Here is an 11,566-nt window from a genome sequence, read left to right as displayed (position 1 = left end):
AATATGTAAAAATTAATGTACCACAAAAATTTCTGCGTTTACAGTAGTTAGCAAACGGTATCAATCAGGCATATTATGCTAAAGGGAGAAGAAGAAAAAAAAAAATGTCTCACATCAGGTTTGAGGTCCACAGCTTGCCTGTAGTAGACCTCCGCTTCCTCGTTTTCCTTTGCCTGGCGGAGGGAGTTGGCAAGGTTGAAGGTGATCTCAAAGTCATTGGGCTGCAAGCGGAGGGCTCGGTGGTAGTAGTCAGACGCCTGTTTGAAGTTGCCCTGGTCATGCCAAAACTGACCTGGAGATTCAAATGGAGGATGGATCGAAGGACAAAATACCGGTAATGAAAGTTGATACACACTAATTTTCAAGGCTGCCAAGTTCTATTTGCTTTCCAACTCCATATGCATTACATATTTTATTACCGAGTATACTCGGGCTGGGTCTATGGGAAATGCATGTTGTAGCAAAATTAGCCCATCCTCAACGGGTTAAGCTGAGGCCTGTAGCTCCTCTAATTACTTGTCCACATAATATGGAAATTATACAAAAAAAGAGAAACACTGAAAAGCTGATGATCTCATTCCGATGGCTTATAGGAACCAATCCAATATTCTTCCATCTGCAAGACATCGGCAGACACAAAACTAAAATGTTTAAACACATGCAACTCTGCTACCCCGTAAAACAAACAAATGAATTGCCATCATCTCACTTGAAAAAACAGAGTGAAAAAAAAGAATAGGAAGATTTATAACATATCTCAAACAGCCAAGATCTCTTCAAATATTGAAACAAAATCATAAATGTAAATGAATAAGATAGAAAACTTGGCTGGTATGCTTGGCAAACTGTTCACAGTTTGTTTTTCATTGCATTGTTGTATCATTACTATGTGTATTCAAATGTTGTAATCATCATATGTGTTGGAAATGAAGTAAAATGAAATGGAACTGTAATCGAGTGACAGAGAGAAGTACCAGTCCTGAGTCTTACCATAGTGTCGAAACACATTAGCATTCTCTGGTTCAAGGTCCACTGCTCTCTGCAGAAAATACTCAGCATCATGTGCTCGATTCTGAGGACGAACGAACAAAAAAACCACAAAACATTTCAGATACAAAAATCCTCAACAAGAATAATCAGTGCTATAACAGATTGTTATCAAATGCCAAAGTCCCCCTATGTATTTCTTTTTTTTTAACCCTAAAAAAGACTGGGGGGGGGGCCTAAAAGGCCCCCCCCTCGACATTTCGCGCGATTACTCTGCAACACGCAATACTCTCGCCGCGATGCTCTATGACTTTTTTCTTTCCAGTTTCCCGCACATTTTGACACCAAATTTGTGACGCCCGGGGGTACAGTTCTGAGGTTACATAACCTTTTGTACATGCACGTGAGACCGAAAATGGCTCAAAAATGTGATTTTGTGTACAAAGTCAATACAAATTGAGTTTTTCACATGGTTCATATAAATATGCTTATTTTTACTCTCAATGGCTAAGATTAATTTGTTTTAGTAGTGTTATGCTTCAAAAAGGGTCTGCCACAAATTTTGATGAAAAAAACAACAAAAACAAAAGGTTGAAAAAACAAGGAAATACATAAGAAATTCATAAAACAATGAAAGAAATAAGAAATTAATTTTGATACTGAATTTTTTTTCAAGTACATTTGCTAAGAATGCCACAAAGAATATTTAGACCCAGAATGAGCACTTTTGGAGCTTATTTACTGATTTAGATCAAAAAGTCTGATTTCTCGCATAAATTAGCGTAATTAATCAAAATAAAATAAAAGAAGACTATTTTGGAAAATTTCAATATACGATCTTGTAGATTATATCCCACACTACCATTGTGCAAATTTCCGCGGTGATCGCGCGATCCACGGCCGAGATCTTAAGGGGGAGCCCTTTAGGCCCCCCCCCCCCCAGTCTTTCGAGCTACCAAAATAGCCCAGTCTTTTTAGGGTTAAGACCTCAACTGCTTGCATTTTTTGTTTAAATTTTTGTTGAAATTGCAGATCAGCATATTAACAAACATGCCAGAAAAAAAAGCCCAACAAAACCACTGATTTCATTTTTTCAGACATGTTCATTAAGACAGTAGATCAGCAGGTGTGCTATAAAAAAAAATACATAGGGTGACATTTGATAACAATCTGTTACAGCACATCTCCCCTCTGTATCTATAATCTCTTTCTTTCATGAACAGTCAGGTCTGCAAAAATTGATGGTTTGGCTGCAATAAAAAAAAAGGGATATTAAGTTTTTTGTCAGGCTTAACTATAGAAATCATTACAATCTAAAATTTGGTTAAAAGGACTTCTCCTCCCATCTTTATGGTTTGCAGTAACTACTCAAAGAAATTCAATTTCTGAGGAAGTATTTCAAACATCATTTTTCATTCTTCCAAACAACAGCAGCACAGGTTTGATAGAACATATATATGTGATCAACAAGAAACTAGAGAATTTCATTACCTTCAGAAACCAGATCAAGTTAACATAGAATACTCCCCATGTAATGTCAGAACTATCTTTGCAGCCTCCCATCTACAGACATGTGACAATTCAAACCAAGTTGATATACTCTGCTTAAAGTATACTCAGAATAGAGTCTCTATTCTGTAAAAGTGGATTAAAAAAAAATCACATGACATGAAACTAGCATGAAACTAAAAGCGTATGAAATTGTTGTGTTATATGTCATAGTATTTTATATCTTTGATCTCAAGGTACATGCAGGTATAGTGTGTTTGTGTGTGTCCTCTTTGTCTGTATGAAGTTAAAGGGAATCAACCCCTTGTACTTGGCTGAGTGAATAGAGTTTGTTGACCCCACACAGAGGGAATGACCTCACTACTTCACTGCTTGAATAGGCCTGTGCATTCAAGAGAGTCTAAACAGTGAATTTTCATGAACTTGCAGGTGGAGCAATATAGATTTTCTTTTTTCAGATGGTTGGCACAGGTGTTAAATGTTTGTTAGAAATACAAGGCATCTGTAGATTTCTGTGCTATTTTAAGAAGCAGTCACACCTGTTTTAGCCTTGATTGTTTTGAAGTAGATAAGAAATGCATAGCTGTAGATTTCTGTGCTATTTTAAGAAGTAGTTGCACCTGTCTTAGCCTTGTTTTGAAGTAGATATGAAATTCATAGTTGTAGATTTCTGTGCTATTATAAGAAGTAATTGCACCTGTTTTAGCCTTGATTGTTTTGACGTAGATAAGAAATGCATAGCTGCAGATTTCTGTGCTATTATACAAAGTATAGTTGCACCTGTTTTAGCCTTGTTTTGAAGAAGAGAAGAAATGCATGGTTACATTGGCTGAAAAAAGTAAACATTAAGGGCTTGATTATCTATTGTCTTTAGCTTTTGTTCCATTTACAACAGAATAAACATGTTATTGGCATGAAAGTCTTCATCATCCCAAATGAAAAAATCATGGAGATAATTTCACACCCCAGAACTGTTGTGCTATTTGTAGTTTTCTTCACTTTTGCTAGTCCTTATAATACACTGTAGTTTGAATGGATTTGCTGTCATAATGCAGATCAGTTATCTTTTACCATAGTACACACAAAATTCATCTTATCCGGCGGAGCATGAAAAATAACTTGCATGAAAATGTTTGCTTTTACAGAGCATACATGTATCTGTTTTTCATAACCTCAGGGCTGGTAGTGATGAGATATGAAGGCATGAAGTGTAATACCTACAGTTTATAGAATGACCCAAAAGACTTACAGTCTTGCTGAGGAGGTTGGCGTAGGTCAGGTGGGCAGGCACATGATCTGGTTTGCTCAACAGTGATTCCTGGAACCACTTCTCAGCTTCAAGAATGTTACCAAGCTTGTAGTGGGTCTCACCTTTCATGGAAGAGGAAGAATTTAAAAGAGGAAAACAGTAAGGTGAGATAACAGTGTCAAATACATGTGATAGTTCAAGCTTTACATCCATTGACATCTTGTATGTGTGGAATATCTCAGTTCATCAGATTTAAAACACACACAGCATGAGCAATCACTTCTGGGTAATGTTTAACGGCCCGTTAATGATCGCCCCGTCACTGTACAGGCATGCTAACCTGAAAACATTGAACTGCACATTACTTGAATATGAGACCATTCTGAAGCAAATAATTTTCACACAACAATAGATATATAATGTACTCTTAAATGAATCCCACAAGGATTGGAACAATCATCCCCAGCATTCCCACTGATTCCCACTGATCAGTTACTCACCATCCCCTTTAAGATCTTTGGGGATATTAAAATCTTGCAGGACACAAGTGGACACCAAGTTACTTTCCCCTACTGCAATGACACAAATAGTAAGCAGGATGTACACTGTAAATCCATTCGTATTAGTGTTAGATTTGGTGTGTTATCTTATTGAATTTGATCATGTAGTATTGTATTTAAAGGGAGGTGTAAGAACTAAAGAAGAACCATGCATACTGCTGAAAATATATATCTCTCATTTCCCATGAAGATATCTCAAACCAGAATAGGAACTTACCCAGCATGTTGAAGAGACTCTGTGGTGAGTAGTAATCTGGGCGTCGGTCAAGAGCTTCTTCCAGAACTTCCAGGGCTTCCTATTGATAGCAAGCATTGAAATGCACATTTATGGTGAGCTTGTAAAGCAGTAAATCTGTGTCAATACCATGATTAGTGATATCATCATCATCATCATCATCACTATGCAGTTACTATCACGACATCATTATCATCATCATCATTGCATTCACTCATCACAATCACTATCATTCTCATCGTCATCACACAATAATCTTCATCATCATCATCACCATCGTCATCATCATCATCATCATCAGCAGCAGCAGCAGCATAATTATCCATATCATCATTACCAGAGCAATCCTAATCACTGTCGTTATCATCACAAGTCATAGCATCATTATCATCACCACAATCATCTATATCATCACTTCCAGAACAATCCTAATCATCATAATAATTACTGCAATCATCCATAGCATCATCATCATCATCACAATCATCTGTAACATCATCATCATCATCATCATCATCATCATCATCATCCTCCTTACAACCATCTTTATTACCATCATAACAATTTACCACAATCATCAACATCATCTCATCTACCACTCCCCCTGGTCCCCCTACCTCATGTCTATTGGCCTCCTGTAGGAGCCTGCCCAGGTTGAATAGTGCTGATATGATGCCATGCATCTGTCCCTTTGGGTCCTTCAGGCCGGCATCATCCAGTTTTGCTGCCCGCCGGTAGACCGCCTCAGCCTCTGTGATGCGTCCAACGGTTGTCATGGCGATGCCAAGATTCAGGTGGGCCACTGTATTCAAGAAAGAGCATTATTGGAATATAGACATTTGGAGGTGACATCACATTCTAAAGCAATGTTAACCCATTGAGGACGAGTCCCGGGTATACTCAGGCAGGTGTCTATGGGAAATGCCTGTTGTAACAAAATCAGTCCGTCCTCAATGGGTTAACAGTAAAAACATACAAAGTTTGTAAGTGAGTAAAAAATGTAACTTAAAGATAAGGCAGTTCAAATTTGTGAGTGAGCCATTGGGGCTTTCTATGTTTTGGTTTTTATGTATGCTAGATTTTAGGTTTGAGTTATGGGCAGAATTTACATCAATTCTGGTAAAAGTGATTTTCACAGAAATGCAAATGAATCACTAATAAATCATTGTCAATTCATTTAGAAGTTTAAACTTGAATACTTGACAAAGGCATTTCATTTGCACTCCAACTCTTGATCTATAAAAGGATTACTGGACATAGAGAAGGATCAATTTCTATCAAAACCATGGGTCAGCATCTTAAATAAACTCTAAACTTATATTTCACCTCATATTCCATACACAACAGAACACGTCTGTCCAGTAAAGGCACAGAAATGAGCAATCATCTTAGAAGATTTCTTACGGTAGATCAAGACTAATCAAGGAGAATATGTCTGTCTTGCAGATTCCCCTTCTTCCTGCCATCCAATGTCTTTTGATCCTGACAGTCACACAAGGTTGGCAACATGGCACTTACTTGACATGCGAGGGCGACATTTGATTGCCATCTGGTAGCTCTCGACTGCCTCTTCCACTCGACCCACCTCCTGAAGCAGGACACCTCTGTGGAAGGGAAGTGAGAAGAGGTTTGCAATGATCATGGTAACAGCAACATGAGATATTAATTTAATGCTGCCCTCACTCTACTGGTGACACACAACTGCTCAAGAAGAATGGCATTCCTGTAAATTCCTAATCAATTTTTACTATCTCTTGGCTTGGAAGCAACAACAGAATTACTACATTACTGTTGTGATAACTTAAATCATCTGATATAAATCTGAACATACACAAGAACATATCAACATATTATCATTAATTAGACTAAACTAATGACCTTCAAGCTCTGGGACAATAGTATAGTAACAGTGGCTCTCTTGGCATATACAGATGATGAAAATTACTTTCATAGAAACTTATTTCCATAAACAAGAAATACACAAGAGCCTGAAGATACCATGAAATCCTGACGAGAGTAGATTTGGCTTCAAAAAGTGAATCCAATGTCATGCAAATTGACAATCTTTCTGGGTCACATACTTACAAGTTATAGTGGACATCTGCCATGTTTTTCCTGTATGTCAATGCCTTTCTGTAGGCATCTTCTGCCTCTCTTATCCTTCCAGCAGTCTTGTAAATATTGGCAAGATTCCCTAAAGCTGTGAAGGGCGAAAAATACGATAATGACTCATTAAAAATCAGCAAAACACAAACATTTGCATCTCTCTGGCAATTATGTTCATATGCTGCTAACTCAACTGAGCTCAGTATAAAAAGGAGAACAGCGCCACCTATTGTTGCTTGATGGAAAATATTCCTGGGTTTTGTAGCAGTCAGAGGTCCTTCTCTGTGGAAAGAATCAGCATCAATTCTACACAATTGATTCATATTGGTTCATATGATCCACTGTCTTGCCCTAAGAGGATTAAGTGTCTCATGTAAACCCATCTATGAGACCTCCCATACCCTCCTAAATAAGAATTTTACCTTCCTGCACATTTTTGTCACACCTTTACTGTAGGCTAAGTCTCATCAGCTCTTTGGTTGACAGAGGCATCTAGCAGTATACAATTTATAGATGGATACTGCTTTGCTAAAAGAGCATGAATTTATGTTTTTGTTATCATCCACTGCTATTCCCAAGAGGCAGATACAAATATTTCTATTCCAGCTGCAATGTTCTCTTTAAGGAATAATCAATAACATTCTTCAGTCCCACTTGGTACTAGTGTGATGCACAGTAATCATGTCATGTGAGCTAGTCTTCAAACTAGATATTACCCTTCTTTCGAATAGTTGTTTGACCACAATTGACGGCACGAAAAAGCACAGACCAGTTCAGCTTACTAAACTTTTGATGATTGCTGGAGTATTTCCCCTAGAATATCTTTATTCTTGTAATACCTTTTGGTGGGTTGACGGCAATCCCAGCCCTGTAGAGAGATTCCTCAGACTGCCAATCTCTGTTCCGCATCACCGTCTTGCAGGAATATAGGCACACCAGTATCAGGATGAAGCCCAGGAGAAGCTTGCGGACCATCGCTTCCGATCTTTGCCAAACCTGGTTGGCGACCTCTGCCAGGCCCAGACAGAAGCCAATGCTTGGGATGTATAAGATGCGCTCAGCCACCACGAAACCTACATAGCACAGAAGGTTAGATGCGGGCAGGAAGGGGAATATCAGAAAGGATGTCGCCATGACGATTGTACCCAGGACTCGCTCTCGTTTTTCTGTCTCTCCCTGCATTTTCGTTTCTGCTGTGTTGCCATGGTTACACCAGCTATTGCTCCTGATCCGGTGATGACCGTTTCGTTCAGGACTGTAGGAGGAGTGGCGCGGCGGGTTGGCTCGCTTGCGGGTGGACACACAGCCGTTGCTGTGCCGTGGGTAGAAATTGTTGTTCTCCTTTCTGGCAGATATGATGGCTTTCTTTGCATGCCCACTTCGGAGCAGTTTAGACTCCTTACCATTAGTTTTGTGTGATACCCCATTACATAATAGCTTTTGGTCACCCTCCTCTCCTGTGGGGACAGAGTCAGAACTTTCATGAGACTGAGACGAAGGCACATGTTTTAACCTGCCCGCCCCCCTTACAGAGACCTCGTGGAGAAAATTTAACTCCCTACATGAATATAATCCAAGAGAGGCTAATGACCCATAGAGGCACACACTCCACAAGTTCCGGACATCGGTTATTGTTTGAATGAGTGGGATGGATTCCATGGACCAATCAAAACTCAGCGTCACTGGGAACATCAGTAGCCATGCATTGTATGCTGGTAAGAAGAGGAAGGTCAAAGTTCGTGCCAAGACACTGTGTGAAACTGATGCTGGATTGTCGGCGGGCGCAAAGACCGGTGGCTGCGTGCCGGTTGCGTAAAAGCGCAGACACAGTAGGCCGCCCCCAAGTGCTCCATTTGCTAGAAGTGACAGTCTGATTTGGTGGTATTCATTCTGTCGAGAAATAGAATAAAAAGAAAACAGTCAAATTTGTATCACATTTTGCATGGTATATACACTGAAATATCAAACCATGAAAGATTAGAAAGTTTTAGAAAGAGATAGTATTGATGAACTATATATGTGCTCGTTTGAATATTGTCTTAAAAACAGTTTTCTTGGTTCACAACAGTAATGTTTGTTTATCATAGAGTCATAACCCTTGGGTCTGCCTCCTTCATATTTAATTTATGCAAGTTCATCACTAGAATCAAAAGTTACATTCAGATGGCAAGCCATAACCTCGAGGTTAGAGCTTGTACATTGTAGTTAGGGACCGTGAAGACGCACTCGTAGAAATTAACTAACCTCGAGGTTTGCTCGATGTTAAGAACCACGAGAAAACTTATGGTTAGCGTTCTAATCACGAGCCGCGGGGGGGGGGGGGGGGGGGGTCCCACTCGTAGTTAAGCACCGTGTGGACACAAAAATCAAGGCACTCAAAGGGGCAGGAATTTGACCTCGAGGTTTCGTAACCTGGAGGTTAAGATTTGTCGTGTGGACACACGTTGTAGTTAGGGGGCAAAAGCTTAACCTCGAGGTTTCCTAACCTCAAGGTTAGGGTTTGTTGTCTGAACATAACTAAAGTTAGTTCCATCCTCTATCTAAAGATCTTTTACCCCTTTCAGTAACCATCTTGGCTCGGACCAGGAGCGGGCCAAGTCAAAAAATTTTGAGTTTATGAATGGGTTGGGCCAAAGTGGCCCGTGCCAGGAGCGGGCCAGGAGCGGGCTATTTTGGCGCTGCTGCAGCTAGCACCAGGTGCGGACCAGGCAAGGGCCTGGCGCTGATCGAAGAGTTTATGAACGATAGCAGCACCAGGCGCGGGCCAAAATTCCTTTCAAGGTCAAAGGTCACAGCTTACGCTGCTCAGCTCATAAGCACGCGGCATGCACATCAAATATCGCGCAAAAATGCACTTCCGCTCTGTCCATGACGTGTTCAGTTACCATGGCAGTTATCCCTTATGTGACCAAGTTTATGAATGGGTCATCATAAAAGTAGCGCGGCTCTGCTATAGTTACTGAACGCAATTTTTACTGCTTGGCGCGGGCTAATTTAGTTCGGACCAGGAGCGGGCCAAAAATGTATGAGTTACTGAAAGCGGTATTTATCAAGCATTTAGATATAAACATACCATTTCAGTGCAGTTGAAAGGCCAAAACAACTGACAAATCATCCCCATCTCTCTCTCTCTCTCTCTGTTTCGATCTCTCGCAAGCCCTATTCATCTATTTTTGTCCCTGATAATCAGTGACACTGCCTTCCGTGCAATGCCAAACACACAGCGCGTGTCGAAGTCTAATTGGGTAATATGTCTGCACAATAGGGAAACAATTGATTATGGAACTGTGCCTCAGTCCGATCCAATAAGGATTGCAGTCACTGACATTGAGTTATATCGACTACTCAAATGCGGGAAAAAAAAAACACTTGTCTGATTTTTTGGCTTGTATTATTGTCATCTTCACATAAAGCAGAATTTTTGTATGAAACTATTGTCTATCTAAAACAAATTCCTCAGAGAAAAATAGAATATAAATAAAATATATAGATATCAAAATACAGATGTAAATTATGTTGTTTTTCCTTTTATAGAAAAACACTTAATTCAGTGAATGCTTGCTTTCTTGTTCAGAGCTGCATCATTGCTATCACAATTTAGTATTTTTTTCATTATTTTGGTATATGCATAATTTCATGAAGTTCGCTAGAAATGGCATGGCACAAAAAATGGCACAGAAAAGAATGTGTATCAAGGTGCTGATAAGAATGTTGATGGTATTCTGATGATTTTTCACAGAAGTGTATACTTTAATTCATTTTGAGTACATTACAAGTGTGACAGAGCATCACACCGTTGTGTATTTCACGACGCGAAAATTCACCAGATCGCTATCATCGTGAGAGTGGCACTAAGTCATATTTGCAGTGTTCGTGAGAGTCGAGAGTGTTTCCAGCTCTCATGTTTCTTTTCTGCATGCCTGCGAGACGTTTGTCGGTTGGGATGGGCTCTGGTTACCACGGTTGCATCATGCCACTAATTCCCACGGTACACAGGGCCACCCGAACCAGCCGTAAGATTGGACATGAGGGCGCAGGTAAAGTGGGGGGGGGGGGAAGCTGCATGATAATTTCTCCCTATGGCTGTTTGCATTTGACAAAGAGGAAATAGGTCACAACAATTCTGCAATTCAGTATCATCACCTACAGAAAAAGAACAAGAAAAAGAATGTGGCAGAGCTCTACACAGTCCCACATGTTACCCATCTCGGTGATAGTGGATTTCCCTCACCCCTTCATGTAACTATAGTCAGGACCAGTTGCCATTCAGAATTTCAACTCTCTGTGTATCAAATCTTAGATAAATACATCAACAGGCATATCTGTGACACTAAGAACCATTGCTCATGATTGTCTTTCAATGCACAGAGTAAATGCTGCATGGGTTGAAAGTTCAGTCTGATCAAAGACTTATTGAAGAATTATTGACAAAATATGTAACAAACTATGAATGAGGAATGCTCTTCATGCTCATACAACTAGTAGATTGACAAGTAGTGCACTGATGTGTGCTTTAAAAGCATACTCTTATGATTGATAAAATCACAAATATTTTGTGAAACAAATGTTATATTTCATAACATTAGTTCTTTGTGTTCCTATATTTGTATTTTTCATGCAAGCATTGTGCGCCTTACTCTGTACAAAAAACTAACGCATTCAGTGCTCAGATTTTCACCTTTCATGAATAATTACTGATCAAAAATCAAAAGGAATACAAACTTGAACTCAAGAAAGCCTTTGAACAGCATGCCAAGATTAAATATATATATCAACAATATTGATGATGGAGAAGATATTACATGAACCCATTCATTTACAACAAGTTAGGTAAGATCTGAATCAATACTCCACTGGACTACATAATCTACTCTACTGATGCTGCTAAATTGTAAGAAAACGGCATTAGGACATTCCTGG

General features: G+C 39.5%; 1 protein-coding gene across 1 annotated transcript in view; it reads right to left on the bottom strand.

Annotated features, from left to right (window-relative positions):
- Positions 1–11,566, bottom strand: part of LOC139710929 (protein O-mannosyl-transferase TMTC2-like) — a 128,987-nt gene that overhangs the window by 1,656 nt on the left and 115,765 nt on the right. Inside the window, exons 3-10 of the mRNA XM_071622853.1 lie at positions 7,486–8,536; positions 6,626–6,740; positions 6,059–6,144; positions 5,158–5,342; positions 4,523–4,601; positions 3,746–3,867; positions 991–1,072; positions 114–292 (exon numbers count right to left, since the gene is read on the bottom strand). Of these exons, the coding sequence (XP_071478954.1) occupies positions 114–292; positions 991–1,072; positions 3,746–3,867; positions 4,523–4,601; positions 5,158–5,342; positions 6,059–6,144; positions 6,626–6,740; positions 7,486–8,536 (1,899 nt within the window). The remainder of the gene's footprint in view (positions 1–113; positions 293–990; positions 1,073–3,745; positions 3,868–4,522; positions 4,602–5,157; positions 5,343–6,058; positions 6,145–6,625; positions 6,741–7,485; positions 8,537–11,566) is intronic.

This window comes from Diadema antillarum, unplaced genomic scaffold, assembly GCF_040938485.1.
Source record: "Diadema antillarum isolate AM-2024a unplaced genomic scaffold, OU_Dant_1.0 seq00001588_RagTag, whole genome shotgun sequence".
In the NCBI taxonomy this organism is placed as follows: Eukaryota; Metazoa; Echinodermata; class Echinoidea; order Diadematoida; family Diadematidae; genus Diadema; species Diadema antillarum.
The sequence above is the reverse complement of the archived record's forward strand: the minus strand, read 5'-3'. Positions and strand labels throughout refer to the sequence as shown.